Below are 22,717 nucleotides of genomic sequence, written 5' to 3' on the forward strand. Positions count from 1 at the left end.
CTGAGTATTGCACACCTTGTGCTTTTGGGCACTCCAGTGATGTTACAGCTCTGAAATATGGCCAAACTGGTGGCAAGTGGCATCTTGGCAGCTGCACGCTTGACTTTTCACAGTTCATGGGCAGTTATTTTGCGCCTTGGTTTTTCCACACGCTTCTTGCGACCCTGTTGACTATTTTGAATGAAACGCTTGATTGTTCGATGATCACGCTTCAGAAGCTTTGCAATTTTGAGACTGCTGCATCCCTCTGCAAGATATCTCACTATTTTTGACTTTTCTGAGCCTGTCAAGTCCTTCTTTTGACCCATTTTGCCAAAGGAAAGGACGTTGCCTAATAATTATGCACACCTGATATAGGGTGTTGATGTCATTAGACCACACCCCTTCTCATTACAGAGATGCACATCACCTAATATGCTTAATTGGTAGTAAGCTTTCGAGCCTATACAGCTTGGAGTAAGACAACATGCATGAAGAGGATGATGTGGACAAAATACTCATTTGCCTAATAATTCTGCACTCCCTGTAGATATATGGTGAAGAGGGAGCTGAGTGTAAAAGCAAAGCTCTTAATTTACCGGTCGATCTACGTCCCTACCCTCACCTATGGCCACGAGCTGTGGGTAGTGACTGAAAGAGCGAGATTGCGGATACAAGCGGCGGAAATGAGCTTCCTCCGAAGGGTGACTGGCCTCTCCCTTAGAGATAGGGTGAGAAGTTTAGCCATCCGGGAGGGGCTCAGAGTAGAGCCGCTGCTCCTCCACATCAGAAGGAGCCAGCTGAGGTGGTTCGGGCATCTGACAAGGATGCCTCCTGGGCACCTATTGGGTGAGGTGTTCCAGGCATGTCCCACTGGGAGGAGGCCCCGGGGCAGACCCAGGACACGCTGGAGAGATTATATCTCTCGGCTGGCCTGGGAACGCCTTGGTGTTCCCCCGGATGAGCTGGAGGAGGTGGCTGGGGAGAGGGAGGTCTGGGCTTCTCTGCTTAGGCTGCTGCCCCCGCGACCCGGCCCCGGATAAAGCGGATGAAGGATGGTTTTGGTTTTTGTACTGTTTCTAGACTTTTGTTACTTTCTTTGTGAGAAAGTTTATTTGTGCTTTAGTCTAGTGCCTTTTTTCATCTCGTCTCTGTGATTCTCCATTTAGTTACTTCCTTATTTTTTCTTATTTGTTATCAACTTATTTTAAGCTACGCCTTGTTAACCTGGTGTTTCTACTGTGCCCGACCTCAGCTTGTTCTTTTTTGATTCATACTGTGTCCCTGTTGTTTATGTCTTTTGGATTACCTTGGTTAAATAAAGCTTGTTTTAAAAAAGCCACTCTTTGAACCTAAAAGAGGAGAAGAAATGGAGGAAAAAGTTTCCTTTATTTTAATTCTCTTTCACCTTGTGGTGTAATTGGCATCAATCATGCCTGCATATCTCTGTCTGCAGAGGAGAACACATGGATGGTGATCCAGCACAACAACACAGAACTGACCAGACTCCGACCATTTACAGGCGTAAACCAGTATTCAATCCACTTTGACTACTCGTCTGAGGAAGAGCAGCTGTTGGCCGTTATTAAGCAGTCGGAGCACTGTGAACAGGAACTGTCTTATCACTGCAAAATGTCCCGTCTCCTCAACACCCCAGGTGAGACCCCTGTTTAAAAAAAAAAACAAAAGCAATGCAACTGCTCAGCTGATGAAACGAGAAGAAGTACAAAAATGTGAACGTGTGCTGACTTTGCCTTTTTAGATTTGTTTACCACCAAGAGCAAAAAATGATTTACTCACAGAAAATGACAGCAAAGCAAATAATCATCTTTAGGATAGTAAAATATTCAAGCAGTGACTCACTGAATCAATTTTTTTAAGTTATAAGAGGCATATATCATTTTGTACAAAAACAAAGCTCTCAAGAAAGCAATCAAACACCCAGCGGCTCCACACGTCTTCCCCGCTCCACTAGAGAAAACAAAATGATTGCTATGCTCATTGCTGCAAACTTAATCAGCATCAGGATTTTCTTCCTGTTTACCAGTGAGTCAGACTAATGGATTGTGTTTACATGTCTCCTTCTTTTAGATTCGAGAATTAAGCCCAATTATTTTGTCTGCGTTTTTCTTTTCGATGTTTTTTCACGGTCCTGCAACTCTTTAATTGACCCAAACACAGCCATTTAGACTGAGCTAAACTACAAAGAACACCCTTTATATCTAACTGGAAACCATTCATGTTTGTCAGCCAACATTTATCTTTAATCCTTTTGGTAACCAAGCAGCATACAGAGAAAAAGTGCAGTGGAGCACTGCGTGCTTAGTATTAGCTCCTTTGGTACTCATTATGCATTTATAATCCTCTGTCCATCGCCTGTCTGGGGGTAGGGAAGACATCTAGCTAGAAAACACTGTTCAGGGAAAATGGGGCATGAAATGAGGAAAGAGAACTGCAAGAATTAAGTGAGTGGTGGTGTTGTGTTATGTCCCTCTGGCATTTAGTTAAAAGTTTTGTTGTAAGTGACTTACAATAAAAAGGTCACTCTCTACATCAGCATCGCAAGATAAGAGCAGTACGTGATGTGAGAGCGACAGTGAGCAAGCTTATCTAGGTAGTATTTATGTACACGGTATAGTGGAGAGAAGTCTTAATAAGATGTATTTTTTTAAAAAGAAATGAATACAGTTTTTTTGTATTACACGCATATTAGACAAGTTTAATGACCTCAAGCACACAGAAAACACACAATTTAGATTAGGTGATTTCACTTTTGCTGTATTTTTTTCTCATTTTAGACTTTACTTGGCAGGTTTCTACTACTAATGTATAGGTTACTGCATGTCTGACTGTAATTTAGGTTGCACACATTTAGGAAATTTAAATATTTGCAGCTTCAGCTTTTCATAGCACAATATCCCCTCAAGATAAAACTCGGATTTATGAAGATGACTTATCAGAAGTTGTTCACGTTGGTTTTGGTGTACATTTGTGTTTCAGAGGGCTCTCCACTCAGCTGGTGGTTCGGTGGACCGGGTGCAGGTCGAGTTCAGACTTATTGGGGTGGAGCTCAACCGGGCAGCCAGCAGTGTGCCTGCGGTCTGCAGGGCGACTGTGTCGATCTACAACACTACTGCAACTGTGATGCTGACCGCATGGAGTGGTACTGACCTTAATGAATACACACATTTTTCTCTACATATGCATCTACTATGAGCCGTCATTTTTAGCTAATGTGAAGTGAATATCATCAAAAAAAAAAAAAAAAAAAAAGAAGTGAATATCAGTGATGCCAGGCCTTATTCCACGGTCCAGTAAGCACTGTGTAATAATTACACAGGAAAAATGAAAAACACAAATAAATCCAAGAGAATAACAAAAGACCATGATACTGTATATGCATTTGTTTACAAAAAATACAGAGGCCACCCTCTTCTCTTAGAGTGCCCTTCTACGTCAGACAATAGCTCATATCAGTCTACTTCCTTTTTAATGGGCAAAGCAGTTGAGTGTGCTTAGATCTGTCAAATGCAACAAAAATTGTTCATTTATTTTAAATGACAGTAAAAATTTTACAGAAATTATTTTATTAGAAAATAGAAAACTGATTTAAAAAAGTAACAACTCTTTATTCGCCAAAAAGAAACATCTGTTTCTGCTCCTGGTGAATATATGTGGTTAAAAATTAGTGGAGGAAAAAAAGGTCCATTGACAACTGAAAAGCAGCCATAAAGCATTCTGTCTGCAACAAGATGAGTGGTGAAAATGAAAAAAGTCAAAGACAGCTTGGCTGAAGTAAGTAATTACAGGAAATACACACACAGTGCATGTCTCCAACTTTAACCTCTTATTCAGGATATGAAACATGATTGACTTGCAACTTTGGTGGTTTAGCAAACACTAAATCAGCTGGGATAAATGGAGCAGAGGAAGAAACAAAAACGGCTCTAACCTTTCCTCCTGTTGTAACCAATCCTGCCATGCTTCACTTCCTTCCATCATTTCCCAGTCCAAGCTGTTTGTGCAAATCTAACTCTATTTTTACCGACCGGAGCTGTTACTTCTGCCCCTCAATATTTCATCAGATTCCCAAAGTGCTGTCTTTGCTTTTCCACTCTGAGTCCCAGATGTATTTCTTTACTCAAATTTCTAGAGGAAGCAGGATAACCAGCAGATTATCCAAAGTGCAGGAAGCAAAATGTGAGCATAAATGGACAGGGGATTTCTTCATTTGGGGCTAGCTGTTAGGATAACTGCCAAGGATAAAGTTTTGACTGGCAGGAGGGCTATAAATTGGTTTTGAAATAAATAGGTCCCCAAGAGATTGCACCTACACTCTGCAATGTTTGCGTCAGACCGTCACATCATGTAATCTTATTGCAAGAGAGATGTAACATTAAAACACACAAACCAATAAATCTATAAATAAATACTAAGTGAATGTAGATTACGGTTTGTCATCCTGTATTTGTTTATTGTCTTCACACCTTTTCTATTACATTAATCCTGATTTTTCTACTTTGCCCCTCATGTTTTGTTCATATGCATTTTTTTTCTCCAGGACTGAAGACTCAGGCCTGCTCACCCATAAGGAGAGCCTACCTGTCAGGTCTCTGGTGTTGGGTGACATACAGAGGCCAGGATCAGAGGCTGTGTACAGGGTGGGACCACTGCAGTGTCACGGCGATCGTAAGACCCCCTATGGGTTTTGGTTACCCATTTACCTACATTTAATTTATGAAAACTCATATTACTTTGTCTTTATTCTCTCATTTTATCATCAATCATTTCGATTGAAGAGATTGTTTAATTTAGGGCAGCTGTGCCATAAACCTTATCAGGTGATCTGATAAATTTGTTAAGCACCGCTTACTTGGCGGATACTAAAATTAAACATGGCCAACATTTCAAAAGATAAGGTCTTTTTATGAGGGCCAGCCAGTCTGAAGAAAGATGGCTTAAAGGTAGGGAGCTAATCAGGTTGTTTCGGGTAAATAAGGAGGATGTACTGAGGGGCTGCATTCTACAGAGCTTATTTTTAATCATGGATCATGCAAAGCTAGTCTAGATGGGAGATACTGTCCATGGTTTAGGATTAAGCTGGAGCATGTTACAGAAAAGCTTAGTGATAACTGTGTTAACTCACATTCTTTTACCTTTATATGATGTCAAACTCAGTTTAAGTATTGTTTCAATAACAGTGCAGTGAAATTGAACATCATTCTCTCTTTGCACTATTAAAATGTTCTCTGGTGTTCTTAAATTACATGTTCCAGTTCAAATGTGAGATTTACAATTAGCTTAAGATAGTTTAACAGGTTGGTTTGTTTCTTTTGATGTGACTTCTGAATGCTGAAGGTGACTTTTGTTTATTTATATATTGTTTTAGGGAATTTTTGGAATGCTGCGTTTTTCGACAAGGAGACATCGTACCTCCACTTTCCTACTTTCCACGGAGAGCTGAGCGCAGATATCTCCTTCCTGTTTAAAACCATGGCCTCCTCCGGTGTATTTCTGGAAAACCTGGGCATCAAAGACTTCATCCGGATTGAACTGAGCTGTGAGTAAGAGCTGGAGGCTAAACACAGAGTCCAAATCAAACACAGATAAAAGGAGTGGAGTTTTCTTTTTTTTTTACAGTATGAAAGCACAAGTTTTTATTTTTATGTATCAAAATATTTGCGTGCCATAGTTCTAAATCTTTTATTTCTATTTGTGGATCTTACCAAATGCTCGTGTCCTTGTTATTTTTCTGTGTTAGGAGCAAAGTGTTTGAAATAGTCTGTGGGTCCTACAGAAGAGGGTGACAACATTGAACTCTTCATTCTTGTTTCGTTTTTTCATCAAAAGACTGATTTCTTTAGCATTTTCTTTCGGTGCTGCTTTTGTGTTTCCAGTATTTTATTATGCTTTAAGCTGCATTATTTGTTATTTTATGATCAAATTTTCTTCCCCCACAGGCCGCAGTTGAATGCATTTCACAGTCGTACACCTACACCGATGATAAATGCCAACCCACGGCACTGCATTCACCACACAACATAAATGTGAATAAGACTAAACCCGTAAAAGGGAACTCATAATTACCCCTGCAATTCTTTTTTGTTTTTTTTGTGCACCATTGCTTTTAATTTTACAGTTGTTTTATGAACTCTCGGGGGCATTTTCACCCTCACCCTCCATTAATTCTTGTCTCTTATGCAATGCACACATTTATGGTCACCACTGTTGGCCATTTATATTATGACAGTAATAACCAGCACAGTATGATTTAGTTTATGGGTGCCATGGAATTGTTCCTTAGTGTTGGATGTATGCTTACCGCCTACCACAGATTGTGCAGTTTAGAATAGCTGTATTACTCAACAAGGTCTCCTTTTCTTTATACGATTATGGCTTTCAATGCGTGTGTCATTTGGACAGGCTTGAATCAGCTGTTAGACTAATCTGTAGGTACTTTTGGGGTTTCTTTAACCTCACGTGTAGAGCTTGTTGCCGACCTCATGTTGTGTATGCATTTTAAAGGAAGTTGTATAAGAAATGGGATTTAAGAGACACACGTAGAAATCTAATACGGGGTAGCTAACCAACAGCATCTCTCCTCGGGGAAATCATAGTCAGCGTGGTTGTTCCAGCTCTGAATACTGCTGCTCTGTTTCCAGCTGCCTCAGATCGCCTGGTTACACTGTAGCTGGAGATAGAGTTACTGCAGGATGCTGGGACACTGCTTCATCTTGCTCTTGTGCTCCCATAGTGATACATCCTCACCTTCCACCAGTAAAACATGAAGAATGGTAGCTTGCTTCATCTGTGGTCTCCTAAATCATTACCCTTTGTTAGAGAGGACAAAAAGAACAGAGCAGAGTATCTGCAGAATTGTATTCAGCCAGTTGAGCACAGAGTCGCTGTCTGTGGTGCTGAAGAAGGGCTGCACCTCATGGTGCTGGTGCTGGTGCTGGCTCTGGTCCTGAGTCATGACTCCGGATCTCTGAGGAAAACTCAGATCTTCCTTAAAAGCAGCAGTATCACAAAAAACACCTGCAAAATGCTACAACGTTTGCACTTGAAGGTTTCATTTTTCTACATTTAATTCTGGTATAAAATGAACAATATCTCTCTGCATGCTGTAAGTGCTGTGTTATGTTTGGGATTTTGTAATTCACAGTAGAATGCAATGAATCTGATTTACTGATTTACTGGACTTATTTTATAGAAGGATTTTTTTTTTTTTACTTTGGTAATTTGCAATAATCACGGAGGTCTTAACACCTTAAACGGCTTCATTCATTATTCATGGCAGCTCCTAAATCCCAAAGTGAATATTGTTGTTGTCTTGCTATACAGCTCAAGTTTCTTGCAGCATGCCTCAGGTTTCTGCCCCCCAAAATGTCCTTTGCTTCAGTGCTTTTGCCGTAACAAGCACTCCAGAGTGTGCTGCAGCAAGACACCCACCTCTGGTCAGTCCTAAAACAAAACAAAAAAAAGCAGTAACACATAATGAGGAGCCTGATGTGGAAAATACAGCAGGACTATAAATCGTAATACATAAAAGACGTTTTAAAGCTTACTTGCATAATCAGCCACAAACCATTGACAGGTGAAGTGAATTACTTCTGATCAGCGTGATTAATACGACATCCTGCTGGGACACCATGTCCTGGTATTTGACACCTGTTCAGATCATTATTTAAAAGTATCACTGGCTGAACTTAAGTCTAAGAAGCACAGCAGGAAATCTGAAAGAGCCTGACTTGCCCTAACAATCCTGTTGTTTAACTCTGTTTGTTTCTTTTCATGGTGCTCTCAACAATCAGATGGTGGTCTATTTCTTCCAGGTATTCAGTACACAACCTGAATTAGCTTTCTCTTGTTTGTTATCCTGTGAGAACTGTTCCCAGTTTGCTTCTTTAGGAGCTTTGTTGGCTTTGGTGTTTGTTGTTTTTGTTGTGGGGGAGTAATTAAACTTCATTCCGTAGAGCTCTGCTTCCCTGATGTCTTCTTGTTTTGTTTTCAGACACTCGAGTCAAACCTGCTTGTTAAAACTCCCATCTCTATTCCCACTCTTGCCATTGGCAGGTTTTAGACTGACTGTTGGAGCTCTGTGGAAACATGCAGCTACGTGTAAGGATTGATTATAGCTGCACTTGGCAAGGGAACACCTGTGTTGTCAAAATAAATAGAGGTTTCAACAGAGATGTAGAATTCCCATTAATTGAGTCGCAGTGAATGTTCATTGTTTGCATAAATTAAATGCTGATGTTGGGTCTGCCACGTCGTGTCTTTACAAGAAGCGATGACTGAAATCTTCAGTCTTTTCTCGACAGCAGCAACAGCAGTGAAGAGACATTGCCTGAAACAAAAGTTGAACTCATTATTTTCAGACTTTTTTTTTTTTAAGATTATAAACTAGAAATGGGTTATTTTAAGCATAAGAAATTGCTTCACTGCTACAGCTAAGAAACTGCATGATCTTAATGATTACTTTGGTCATGATTATTATCAATTTATTGACAGTGCTTAGCCAGAGAGCAGAATAACTTAATATGTTGTCTAATTAAACCATTTCCTATGAAACAATATAAATTTTTATACTACCCCTTTGCCTCACATGCTATCCATTCTCCTTTGTCAAGCCTCCACTCAGGTGGTTTTCTCCTTTGATGTTGGTAACGGCCCGTTGGAGGTTCGTGTCGAGTCGAGCTTCCCACTGAATGACAACCGGTGGCATCGAGTCCGAGCCGAGCGGAACGTCAAGGAAGCGTCGCTTCGACTGGATGAACTTCCTGTCGCCACACAGGAGGCGCCAGCTGACGGACACTTCCACCTGCAGCTCAACAGCCAGCTGTTCATAGGTGAGTAGCGATCCAATATTCAGATCCTCAAGAAGTAAGAATATTTCATGTAACTTGTAGATTTATGTCTGAAGTATAAACATGACTCTTTCTTTGTGTAAATTTTCACCTCATTAGTCTTAGTTCTGGATGATTCAAGGCCATTTCTTCCAGGATCTCAGTGTTCTCTGTAACTGTCAGCTTTATAATTATAGAAATTTTAGTCAAATTAGTCTTTTTTGTGCCTTTCAGGGGTTAAAGAAAAAGGTTCCCATTAGACAGGATTCTATGAAACATTGACAAGTTCAGTGCTTGTTTATTGAGGCTTTTGGAACTGAACAGTTAATAAATTCAGGAGCCATCTGGATTCAGTCATTTGGGAGTAGACTGCTATCAGATGTCTCAGGTCATGTTTATTTACCACGTATCACAGATGAGTCAAAGAAAAGAAAAAGAAAATTAATTAAAGAGCACCCTAATTAAAAGGTGAAAACTGCTACGTTTGCAGTGATTTCTCACTCAAATGCACAGAAAACCCTGAATATGTTGAATGAAATTACAAAAAGTGTTACATTTTTGTGAAAACTTGAAGTCAACATTGTTTCCTTGCAGTTTTATACTTCACTGCCATAGCACATTACTGCAAAAGTCTTTATTAAAGACGCATAATGCTTGGGCTGGATCCATCCTTAAAAAAAAGCTTCATATTGCTAGTGATCAGAAACTGGGAGAAGGGTAAACAAAAAAAAAAGGGAGCAGAGCAACCAATATTAAACAAAATCAATATGCCGGACAGTATGCTTTAAATATTATTTGTCTAGAAACCCATAAATGTGGGAAGGAAGTTGTTCAGCAACACCAACAAAAATCTGACTATGAAAGAGAAGTCATGTGTCTTAACAGAAGTCGGGAAACATGAGTAGTGTTAGATTTGACACTGATAATCTTGCTGGAAAGATTGGAGTCATACTGCTGTATCGTCTCAGAATAAAAAATAAACAAAACAATATTTTCTCAGCAATCAATCCAGGTGCTTATTTTCAGCATCTGCAGACACAATGCATGAGTCTGATTTGTGTGTAGATGTTATAGATGGTATAAAGCAGTTTTCTTAAAGTGGTTTTATGTAGGATGTCAAACATTGTGCAGCAGTAACTTAATCTGCTGCTGTTGCTGCTGAACCCTGTGTTTGTTCAGCTGTATTGGATATAAAAGGTGCAGCATCTGCACATTTATTCTTTGGGTCTTCTACTACATCGTCACTCACAGTGCTACAGCATAAACTAGTGACATCTAAAAGACAATACAATTAGGAGGTCCTGTCTCCTGAAACGTGCTGGAAAAGGAAGAGAAATATTCTATAGCTATGTAAGTGCTAAACTGTTATTGACTAAATGCCAGCTCTATCGAGTATCAGTCTGCTGAGGCGATGGTTTTGACCACTGAATATGCATTCATCAGGGAGCAGTGGCATAATAAAGAGTGTGGTGCACAAATTCTTAATAAACAAATGAATCTGAAGTTATTTGTGAGAAGTTTGTGCAAATCAACAACCAGCTCACTAAAATTCTTTAACTTCAAACTTTATCAATACTTCAGCCCTCGTTATCTCAACTTCATCGCTTCATTCCATTGAAATTATTTGTTTGACCTCAGAGTCTGTTTGTAGCTCTGCAGGGACAAAAAATCCAACAAAAAACTGAAAATCCATTGTGTATTATCGGGTTTTATCATTGTGTAAATATTATGCATGTCACTTCATATCAGTAAACGCGCACTGGAAGGAAAACAAACTACCAAACACTGATGAGATTGGATGAAGGCAGCAGCTGCAGCAGCAGGTGAATATTGATTTGCTCAGTGTGCTTAGCCGATAATCCACTCTGAATAGCCAGCGGGTCGCCACCGGCAGCCTAAAGCCGTGTATGTTTACCTCCAAATTATCAGGAAAGTACACTGCACTAAGTATGAAGGAGTGTTTGAATGAAAACGTGTTGGTGTCATTTCACAAGGTGATTTTATTTATTTATTTTTTATATTTGATGAACAGGCATGAAGAATTTCCACCCATATTCTTCAAAATCTGTAAACGACTGTATAATAACTATTCGTATCAGCTCAGAAATTGTGTAAGCATTAGCCACAACGATGCTGTACTCACTCCTGTGTACAGCTTTTTAATAAATCATAATCCTGCCAGGTCCCTATAGTTTGGATTTATAATGCTTTTGTGCCTTTTGAATAAATCAAGTCTCATCAGGTGCACCGCACAGATGTATTAGCCCATCTACTTAGCTATGATTTAATAAGACACAGAGTTGTCTTCTTTAAATTCATACCCATAATTCCATGAACAGTGTATTTATGAGCCTTAATTATTCCTTGCACTGCTTTATAAGGCAGCAAATTACATAAAATAGTTGCGCACAGCAGTTTCAAGTGAAAGATTTTTCCATTCATTCCAAGGAACATTTCACATCACTTGTTGTATTGCCTGCTTTGAATAGATAAGCTATAGTTTATTGGTGCGCTGTGTCCGTAAATTTGTGTTTTGCTTGCTGCGAGTGGTGCCGTGACCAGGATCTGTATATCTGTTTTGCTTAATAGAAAATTTAGTGTATCTCAGTTTGATTTGCTGAAATATTACCCCACAATTAAATCGTCTTTATATTTGTTAACCTGACAGTATGAATTTGGGACCTTCCTGCCCTTAAACACAAATTTGTGCAGAAGCAAAAACAGTGGAAAAGCAACACGTGTATACAAGTTGAAGCAGCTTCAATAAGATGCTTCATACAGTATGAGATTTGCCAGTACAATATGAAGGATCGTATCAGCTGATATGGGTTGGAATAAAGATCCAGTTATTACATTAATCAAAAAAAGTCATGCATTCTATATGGATCCAGTTGATATGATGCAGAAATGAAAGCTTTGTTAAGGGTTTGAACTGCGTAGAAGACTGACATTCATTTAGCATCACTGCTAATGTGATATGAAGCCAAAGTCCAATGATTAAGTAAAAAAAAAATGCACTGTAATAAATATTTAGAGCCTTGCAAATGTATTGCGTGTCTCTGGCCTTGTCTGTATTGCATCAGTGTATTTATTTTATAAGCCTGACATCATTCACATAAAGCTTACTGTGCTACAGCGTTTGAATTCATCCTCACTACATTTCCTGAGCCAGCAGCTTGAGGGATCTTTGTAGTTTGAGCCACCTACACAACCTTTGATGATTGCTTTGATCCCACTAATTCTTTCCCACTTACTCCCCAGTGGTCACATACTGTTTGCTTCAGCTGCAGCATGTACTCGCCACTATGATCTTGTGAAAAGAGCACAATCGTTATTTTATATTCTTACTGATGATGCTTGCGTTTATCTCCATCTGTCTTTTTTAGCTCCACAAGTCATTCACTAATCATTCATTGAGGAATGATCTCACCAAGCATCGCCTTCAGTTTCTGTTAGGGTCCAAATTCTGATGGTTTTGCTTTTCAGACACGTGTTTTCATTATCATGTGTAGTTTCTTGTTACCTTTGAATTACCCAAAACATGCTTGAAACAACATTCATAATTTTAATTACATGCTCTTACATTTCTCATTAAAAAAATATGTTTCTCATTCTGTAAAATTTTCTCTCCAAATCATTGCTTTATCTCTGATGTTCGCCAGGAAATATATTCAGCCCTTTATACTAGTATCAGTATAATGTATCACTGTCAACACAGAGATTAAGTATTTTAGTAAATCATTTAGAGTAACTGTCATTTTGAAAAGCTTTCAGGGAATATTTACCTCTGCACTCGTGTTGCTTTGGCTAAACTGCCTGTTTCAACCATATACAGTTTGTTGGCTTACATCAGAGGAGAGAGAGGAGTCTAGCAGAGCTCTGATTTATTGGTGTGAAAAGCTCCTGCTGCTAAACAATAGGAAGCTGTCAGCTTTGAACACGCAGAGCAAAGCTTTGCCTCGTCTGTGCTCTGAGGACAATAACGATTGAGCCCCGATCTTTGCAGAAGTGGGAGGTTGTCGGGTTTGAACTCTGGCTGTGCCATCACGTTTGAAAGGATGGGATGCGTGTTTGCAAAAGTGGACATGCATTTTTGATTTTTCTCCACTGTTTGTGTGCAAGTAAGGTAAGTGTGGAAAGAATGAGCAACGCAAAGTCTAGTATAGGGAAGAAAATCTGCCTTCCTGCTCCCCCCCTACAAATTCAGACATACAACCAGACACTGGTTCAGACAGTAATTCATCAAGGCTGCCAAACACACAGTCAGCAGCTGGAAGGATGTTATAGAGACAGACTGATGAAAGTTATACCTTTAAATCAGCCTTCCACCTACAGCTTGTTGCCTCATTGTGTTTTCATCATTGTGTCATTTCATAGAAATAGTATTGACAGTTTGAAGCCTCTGGGGAAGCAGAGGCGACATGTGGATCTGCTACAGATGACAGGAGGAGGAGAAATAAAAAACATACAGGCTTGTCAGCACACTTAGAATAAAACAAAGCCTGAGCCTGAAAGAAAACAGACACAGAAATCGATGTTGCATCATTGTTCTTGGGGAGCACGCTTTGGCCTTGATTGCTTGTGATATCAGCAATATAACCATTTCAACCCCTCGGGAAGATCTCTACACAGAAGGGTGGAAAGTAAAGATAATGGCGCTTAACTTTTGTGATTTCAGGAGGCACAGCATCCAGGCAGAAGGGCTTCCGCGGCTGTATCCGCTCTCTGCAGCTGAACGGCGTCACTCTGGACCTGGAGGAGAGGGCGAAGATAACACCAGGCGTTCAACCCGGCTGCCCGGGTCACTGCAGCAGCTACGGCTCGCTCTGCCAGAACCATGGCCGCTGTGTGGAGAGAGCTAATGGCTTCCACTGTGACTGTAACCTGTCAGCGTACACCGGAGTCTTCTGCCAAACAGGTACACACACAGTGTAGCGAGAGTCATACTTTAAAAATGTCTGGATGCTGTAAAGATGTCGTTTAGCTGAAGGAGCTCATTGTCACAGGCGCCAACAAATATCCTCAAATTATTTCACTTGCAACGTTGTCAAATACCTATAAAGAAGTACGTGGTAGAAATCCTTGAAGTTCTTAGTGTAGTGGAGTGGAAGAGAGCGAGTATGTCTCACAGATGATGCAAAAATACAAAAGAAGCAGTACTGTAGGGAGATCTGCCAACGATTGGTTGCTGAGTTACATGGTGTAAACTAGAAAACTGGCACATCTTGGAATTTTTTACAGAAGTTCTGTTAAAAAGTTCATCAACAGGGAAGTTTTCAAAATAAATAAATAAATAAAAGTAACATCAACAAGTCAGACAACAGGAAGTGACAGGAAGCGTTTACATTCTGTTGACAAAATTCTCAAAAGCTGAAGCCATTAAAAGGTCGTGTTTTCTTCTGAACTGAGCAACATTAATGGTTCCACCTGTCTTGACGTCGCTATAGGAGACCTGTTATAAACACATGCTGCACAGAGCCACTTAATGTGTCTGACATCTTTCCTCGGCTTTACATTTAATTTCATAAGCTCTTATATCCTACAAGCCAAGGTTAAAGCTGTGGTTATGTGTCAGCTTGTGGTTGCTGCTGGAGGAGTCCTCGAGCCCGAGAATCAACTCTGTGTTTACATCCCTGTGAAGTCAGGTAGAACATACTGACATTCAAAGTTTTCTATTTTTGTAAAGTGAACTATAATAGGACGAATTATCATAATAATGAAACTCAAAATAAATGGATATGGTAATAAAAATAAATACGAATATTCAGAGTGGATGTTAAGGTTAAGGTATTCATCTATATTGTTTCACAGAATCGTTTTTCTGCAGTTGACACTCGTTAAAAAGTACTCAAAGTATTTTGGTTTGATGTAAATTCATTGCATTAATGATGCATCTTCACATTGAACTCTATGTCTGGGCACAAACATTTCACTGAGTTCAGCTGGTTAAGAGGACTCTCCACCCCTCTTTCATTCCCGCTGCTGGCACCTACTCTCTTCAGCCTGCTGATGTCCCACAAGTGTGTTTAATTGCTTTGATTCATTAGTTGAATAGAGAACAGATACAACTGTATTTAAAGTTGAAGCCAAACTTTAGGTGATTAGTATTTGTTTTTCTTCCTGCTCCAGTATTTTTTCAGAACATTCTTGTGGTGTTAAAAACTATTTAGGCTATGTGAAATTGTTAACTTAAAGAGTTTTTGAATAACCAGTAGCAACTGAATATTGAAACTGAGAGGCAACCTTAGATATGTGAATTGTACATTTTGTCATTTCTATCAGAGGAAAAACAACACAGGATCTATTTAATCCAATGATCTGCTCATGTACATGCAAATGTGTGCAAGCGTCTTGAGCCATCCCTCACTTCTCGCTTGCAATGAGCCAGACATTTTTGTAGTTTTTTTTAAGTGTTCATGATCAGAGGTTCTCCAGACTTTCTAAAAATCTTTCAAAGTTCTTCTTTGGACATTGGCTGCTTTTTAACTTTTTTTTTAGTCCAGTCCTTATATATATAATTTTTTGTTTGTTTGTTTCTTTTGGTACTTCACACTAACCTACGAATCATACAGGCATAAATAAAAGGCAGCTAGCTCAAGAGCTTAATCAGTGCTGTGTCTAAACATAGCAGCTTAGCAGAGAACCTATTTTAAATTGTATCTTGTATAATTTGTTCCCACTTTTTTAGTTGAATCTATGAAAAATGTCAGCGATAACATGGCTAAAAAAAAGATAATAACAATAATAATAATAGAGGTAGGTAGGTGCTACAACCTTTCTGTGGCCGCTTTCTTCCAGAGGTGTCAGCCAGCTTCAAGTCAGGAACATCTGTCAGCTACACCTTCAAGGAGCCCTACGAGATGAGCAGGAACAGCAGCGCTCTGCCATCCTCCATCTACTCTGACATGACGCTCAGAGGAGAAAACGTCTCCCTGAGCTTCAGGACGAACCAGAGTCCAGCTCTGCTGCTCTACGTCAGCTCCTACTACAGAGAATACCTGGCTGTGCTCATCAATAAACATGGTGAGGAGAACACCTGTCTTACAGTAAGACAAAACTTTTAATTTTTCAAAAGTTTTTATACCTGATGACAAATTTAAGAGGGCTTCTGTTTGCATTTCTTCTTCTCCATGTTCAGTTTGGTCTCTCTCCTCTTCGTCCTTCAGACTTGAGGTTGAATGTCTTCTGTTATTTATGAACCAACTGTTTCACCCTCTAAATATCTTTCTGTAATTCTTTCCTGTTAATGATCCAGCTTTTCCTTCAGTATGGATTAGAGATGGACCGATCCGATATTGCGTATCGGTATCGGTCCGATACTGACCTAAATTACTGGATCGGATATCGGAGAAAAATAAAAAATGTAATCCGATCCATTAAATATCACGAAAGCACCTCACAAAACTTGCAACACGCCGTAACTCACCTCAGAACGTTAGCACGTCGGAGCAGTATGCATCACGTGATAGAGCGGCTGTGGCATGCGGGACCTGTCGGTGGTCTGGATAGCATGTGGAGCTTCGCTAGCAACCCGGCATTTCATCTCCGACAAAGTTATCCCCGAGAGAAGTAAAGCAAGTGTGTAAGTCCATCTCTGAATGTTTGTAAAGCATTCCTGCGTTAAGCTTACCAAACGATATAGAATCAGAATCAGAATCAGAATCAGAATGGGTTTATTGCCAGATGTTGAGGTTTACAACATTAGGAAATTGCTGCGGTGCTTCAGTGCAGACAATAAGAATTAAAGTGCTATGTAGAAAGAAAGATATGTGCATGAGATATACATGAGATATATACATGAGAATAAGAATTATGAGTGCTACGTAGAAAGATATATACATGAGTGCAGGTGGTGATCAGTGCCAGACATGAAATGATGCAGTGACACAGCGTAGGGTCATGTGTTAGTGGCGGGGACAGTCATGTGGTTATTGTTCATGTGTCCAACAGCAGAGGGGAAGAAACTGTTCTTGTGGCGAGAGGTTCTGGTGCGAATGGACCGGAGCCTCCTGCCTGAGGGGAGCAGGTCAAACAGACTGTGTCCAGGGTGAGAAGGGTCAGCTGAGATCCGGGCTGCACGCCGCAGTGTCCTGGAGGTGTACAGGTCCTGCAGAGATGGGAGTCTGCAGCCAATCACCTTCTCAGCAGAGCGCACAACACGCTGCAGTCTCTGTTTGGAGCGACTGTATACGTATATATATATATATATATATATATATATATATATATATATATATATATATATATATATATATATATAACGGAGTTGCAGCAAGGTGCGACAAATAAGGTGCCTAAGAAATACAGCAAGCTGTCCATACCTGAGGCCTTGGAAACTGCCAAGCAAAGACTCACAGCCTTGGCCAGCCGCTTGAGGAGGTACACCAGAGAGATAGAAGGCAGGAGAATAAACCAGCTGTTCTCCACAGAACCAGCAAAGGTGTACTCTCAGTGGCAAGGGAACAATAAGAGAACAGCACCACCAAGGCTGGAGACGGAGCAATACTGGAAGAGCATATGGGAGAAGGACGCAACCCATAACGGCAATGCTCAGTGGCTAGAGGATCTGAGGGCAGACCACAGCGACCTCCCTGAACAGGGTCCAGTAACCATCACAGTGGCAGATATCCAAGAAAGGGTCTCCAGTATGAAGAGTTGGACAGCACCAGGGCCCGACATGGTTCACGCCTACTGGCTAAAGAAGCTGACTGCAGTCCACGAGCGTCTGGCAGCACAAATGAACCAGCTGCTAGTTAACGAGAGACACCCGGAATGGCTAACTGAAGGCCGGACGGTCCTGATCCCCAAGGACCCCAAGAAGGGACCGGTCCCCTCCAACTACCAACCAATAACCTGCCTCAGTACTACATGGAAGCTCCTGTCAGGCATCATATCGGCTAAGATGAACAGGCACATGGGTCAATACATGAGCGGGACACAGAAAGGAATTGGCAAGAATACCAGAGGCGCAAAACACCAGCTACTGGTAGACAGAACAATCAGCCGAGACTGCAAGACCAGACTGACCAACCTGTGCACTGCCTGGATTGATTACAAGAAGGCCTATGACTCAATGCCCCACAGCTGGATACTGGAATGCCTAGAATTGTACAAGATCAATGGGACCCTAAGAGCCTTCATCAGGAACTCAATGGGGATGTGGCGTACAACACTAGAGGCCAACTCCAAGCCCATAGCACAAGTCACCATCAAGTGCGGGATCTACCAAGGAGATGCTCTGTCCCCACTGCTGTTCTGCATAGGCCTGAACCCCCTCAGTGAGATCATTAACAAGACTGGCTACGGATACCGACTACGGAACGGAGCAGTTGTCAGCCACCTCCTGTACATGGATGACATCAAGCTGTATGCCAAGAGTGAACGAGACATCGATTCACTGATCCACACTACCAGGCTATACAGCAATGACATTGGAATGTCGTTCGGACTGGAGAAGTGTAGTCGGATGGTATCAAAGAGAGGGAAGGTAGTCAGAACTGAGGGGATTGAACTACCAGAAGGCAACATTGCAGACATAGAGGACAGTTACAAGTACCTGGGGATCCCGCAGGCAAATGGGAACCATGAAGAGGCCGCTAGAAAGGCTGCAACCACCAAGTACCTGCAGAGGGTCAGGCAAGTCCTGAGGAGTCAGCTGAATGGTAAGAACAAGATCCGGGCCATCAACACGTACGCCCTGCCCGTGATCAGGTACCCTGCTGGGGTAATAGGCTGGCCAAAGGAGGAGATAGAAGCCACTGACATAAAGACAAGAAAGCTCCTTACCATGCATGGAGGGTTTCACCCCAAGTCCAGCACCCTGAGGCTGTACGCTAAGCGGAAGGAAGGGGGCCGGGGACTGGTGAGTGTCAGCACCACAGTCCAGGATGAGACAAGGAACATCCAAGAATACATTGGGAAGATGGCCCCAACTGACCGAGTGCTCAGTGAATACCTCAGGCAGCAGAAACCCAAGAAAGAGGAGGGAGACGAGGAACCATCATGGAAGGACAGGCCCCTGCACGGTATGTACCACCGGCAGATAGAGGAGGTGGCTGATATCCAGAAATCCTACCAGTGGCTGGACAAAGCTGGACTGAAAGACAGCACAGAGGCACTAATCATGGCAGCACAAGAACAAGCTCTGAGTACAAGATCCATAGAGGCTGGGGTCTATCACACCAGGCAAGACCCCAGGTGCAGGCTGTGTAAAGATGCCCCAGAGACAATCCAGCACATAACAGCAGGGTGCAAGATGCTAGCAGGCAAGGCATACATGGAACGCCATAACCAAGTGGCCGGCATAGTGTACAGGAACATCTGTGCCGAGTATAACCTGGAAGTCCCGAGGTCAAAATGGGAGATGCCCCCAAGGGTGGTGGAGAATGACCGAGCTAAGATCCTGTGGGACTTCCAGATACAGACGGACAAAATGGTGGTGGCTAACCAACCGGACATAGTGGTGGTAGACAAACAGAAGAAGACGGCCGTAGTGATCGATGTAGTGGTTCCGAATGACAGCAATATCAGGAAGAAGGAACACGAGAAGCTGGAGAAATACCAAGGGCTCAGAGAAGAGCTCGAGAGGATGTGGAGGGTGAAGGTAAAGGTGGTCCCCGTGGTAATCGGAGCACTAGGTGCGGTGACTCCCAAGCTAGGCGAGTGGCTCCAGCAGATCCCGGGAATAACATCGGAGATCTCTGTCCAGAAGAGCGCAGTCCTGGGAACAGCTAAGATACTGCGCAGGACCCTCAAGCTCCCAGGCCTCTGGTAGAGGACCCGAGCTTGAAGGATAAACCGCCCGCAGGGGCGTGCTGGGTGTTTTTTTTATCAAAGTTCTCCTCACCTCTCAGTCTTTCCCCTTTCCCGTCATCTTTTCCACATATCAGGCTCTGCCCTCTCCTGCTTCTCTCAGTCTTCTCCTCCTCTTCTACTTAGCAGCTTCAGAAGATCTATAAGAATCTGTCAGATCTATCCTCTCTCTGGATCCCTGTCTACTCTACTACTGTCTACTCTCCTGCCTTTTAACACGTCCAGCTGTTTTGTCTTTGAAAAAGTGCTGCAGGAATAAGAGTTTGGATGATGAATGGCATTTTCAGCATCCAGCAATAAAATTGGCACTATGCTGCTTGGTTAGCTATAAATGTTTGTTTTTTTTCTGCTGTTAATGCCCTGTTGTCTGTCGGCTTTCTCTGAGTTATTAAGGCCTCATGCTGACCGGGGAGTTGACAGGTAAATGTGCTTAAACGTGTCCAGTGAAATCCTTAAGAGCTCTCTCTTGTTCTGCTTATTTCCTTTGCTGCACTTGAACATTCTTCAGCCAAAATGAGAGATATTCATTGTTAATCACTTAAGTCTTGCTTTCAAGAACTTATGCATAAACCACGTTATCAGAGATGGCAGCTACGGGAATGAGCTTTAATACATCAAGTAATTATTCCCTTTTGGTAAATACACCTAATTAAAAGATGAACACAGTGAATCATGATTATGAAGTGTTTCTTATGGGATTATTTATAATTGAAAAATATTATCCTGATAACATGGATGCGTTTGAAGGACAATGTATAATTTCATATCCTTGATTTTAATCTTAAAAGCCCCAAAGAAATAACGTTGCTTTATATTAATCCGCTCCTAATGCTCTGTATATTAGGAAAATTAATTAGATTTAGAGTTTTGTTATTGATAGGGAATTACCTCTTAATCCTCTTAAAATGGAAAGCTTTATTAACTCAGTGATGAATCCGAAAGATGCGAATCTAAGGTTATTTTTCTTAAGGATGTTTTTTTCGTAAAGGTTATAGAACACACGGATGTTTTCGTCAAGAGAAAGAAAGAAGTTTAACGTGGAAAAACTTTGTGTTTGTGTGATTAAGATAAGCTGGAGGTGAGATACAAGCTGGACAGCAGCAGAGACACCGAAGTGCTGAGGAGCAAAGTGAGGAGCCTCGCCAACGGACAGCTGCACACCGTCTCCATCAGGAGGCTGACAGACTCTGTGTCTGTACAGGTGAGGAAAAGAACACAAATACTGTATAACTACATTTATGGTTTTACTTAGGTTGTGTGCAATATACACTATACTATACATGCATACAGTATACGACAAGGTGATATGTGCTTCCTTAAATCTTCAAGAGACTACAAAAGCAGGGACTGCACGAGTGAGTAGAAAATAGGGAGGAGCATCTCACCTTACACACAAAATAACAACACTGTTCAATTTTAACAGCTTTGAAGTGACAGAAGAGTGTAATTTCTGCCATTTCAACTGACTTCCACTTTAAAATAAAAGGTTACAATGTTTTTTTCACCACCAGATGGGGACAAAAAGCACTATGCTCTGATCAATCAAATTATTTTAAAGAATGATTGAATGTTTTGCAGTTCCTGCTTGAGCATTTATTCCCAGATATGCCACTGTGCTCTCACTGTTTTAAAACAAACTCCATTAGCCCAGTGTGAATAGGTCCTATTACAACTTACCCGTCAGTATCGGGCAACCCTGACTTATTTTTGCTTTTATTAACCTGAGTCTATTAACCCCGACACTTATACACTAAAGAGCATTGGATGTTGTTTCGTTTATGGTCCATAGACTTCCACAGAAAAGTTAATGTGCTCCCTTTTCCAGCCCCTGTAATTAAGTCATTTCCGTTCAGTTTCAAGATAAAGACCCCAAAATAAAAAAATATAAATACGTAAATGTCATCTTCTGTATTTAATATTTTCTATCTGTATGTTATTGTTCAAACATGCCACGCACACAGATTCTATTTGTCACAGATACGATAACGTCACAGCTGTGCATAGGCTCCTTCTTTACTTCCTTCACCATCAGTCATAACATGGAAAATAATCCTGAAACCACTGACATAAAATGTATAGCACAGGTGTTTCCCACAAACATGTGGCAGATTTGGCAGTTTAAAAATGATTTGTCTGAAACGAGTTGCCATTTGTTAAAAAGTTTTTTACTTTTTAACCGAAATTATTTTCCATTTGATCCAGTCGCATCATGTCGCTTCAGGAAGGCTCAATAATCCCTGTGTTAATTTAGTTCGAGGAAGCTCCAGTTATTACTGCAGAGCTATGGAAGGATAGCAGGGATAAACTACACATTAAAACAGCTCTGGGTGAAATATGGATCAACTTCAAAATATCTAAATCTCATGAACAGCGTTAACATCTTGTTAACAACAGCCTCAGATGATATATGAGGTAAACTTAATCTCACTGGGAGCCAGCAGCCTGGACGTCTCTATAATTATCAACACCCTGAGATGAAATATAAGGTGACCTCGTCTTGATGCAGTTTGTCAAGACTCCAGTGAAATATGAGTTGCATCTCATCTTACCGGTTTCCATCACCTTGAGTCATTATATTGTTACAACATGCTTCGGGAACATCAGGTGACCTTCATCGATTGTCACCCAGCTGCATCTTGATGGCCAGCAGCATAGACTCTCTAAAGTGGTCTCACAATTGGACACCGTCATATCCTCTCCCCCTGAGCGAATGAAAAATGAAAAACTAAATCACCCTGGGCTGCTAATACATCATTGCCCTCTCTTTCTGCACTCTTATCAGATGGCCCAGTGTTTCGTTTCCTTTAGGTTTACTGACACACTCCATTAGATCCTTAAAATAGTACATCAAAGTTTGTCAGAGACAGCAAGATAAAGTTCTGGACTTGGGTGCCGTGTGTAAACACAAGGGACCTAACTGCAAAAGGTACTTCCTGTTCAATAGAACCAATCTAGGTTATAATATGTGGAAACCTACTGTAATTTCAGTGATATCATATCAGCTTAAGGCTATAAAAATGTATCTAGAGCTTATTTCATATCAGTAGAACTGCAAACTGCAAACCCAATTGGGGGAG

The 22,717-nt window shown here is 41.1% G+C and overlaps 1 protein-coding gene across 1 annotated transcript in view; it reads left to right on the forward strand.

Moving 5' to 3' along the window:
• LOC146613019 (contactin-associated protein-like 4) overlaps positions 1–22,717 on the forward strand; it is a 145,445-nt gene that overhangs the window by 111,885 nt on the left and 10,843 nt on the right. Inside the window, exons 13-20 of the mRNA XM_085378639.1 lie at positions 1,436–1,636; positions 2,980–3,142; positions 4,541–4,668; positions 5,369–5,539; positions 8,613–8,831; positions 13,507–13,746; positions 15,627–15,851; positions 20,708–20,841. Coding sequence (XP_085234765.1) covers positions 1,436–1,636; positions 2,980–3,142; positions 4,541–4,668; positions 5,369–5,539; positions 8,613–8,831; positions 13,507–13,746; positions 15,627–15,851; positions 20,708–20,841 — 1,481 coding nt within the window. The remainder of the gene's footprint in view (positions 1–1,435; positions 1,637–2,979; positions 3,143–4,540; positions 4,669–5,368; positions 5,540–8,612; positions 8,832–13,506; positions 13,747–15,626; positions 15,852–20,707; positions 20,842–22,717) is intronic.

This window comes from Diplotaxodon limnothrissa, linkage group LG18 (genome assembly GCF_057381915.1).
Source record: "Diplotaxodon limnothrissa isolate DT_005_m linkage group LG18, D_limnothrissa_male_GT1.1, whole genome shotgun sequence".
NCBI lineage: Eukaryota > Metazoa > Chordata > Actinopteri > Cichliformes > Cichlidae > Diplotaxodon > Diplotaxodon limnothrissa.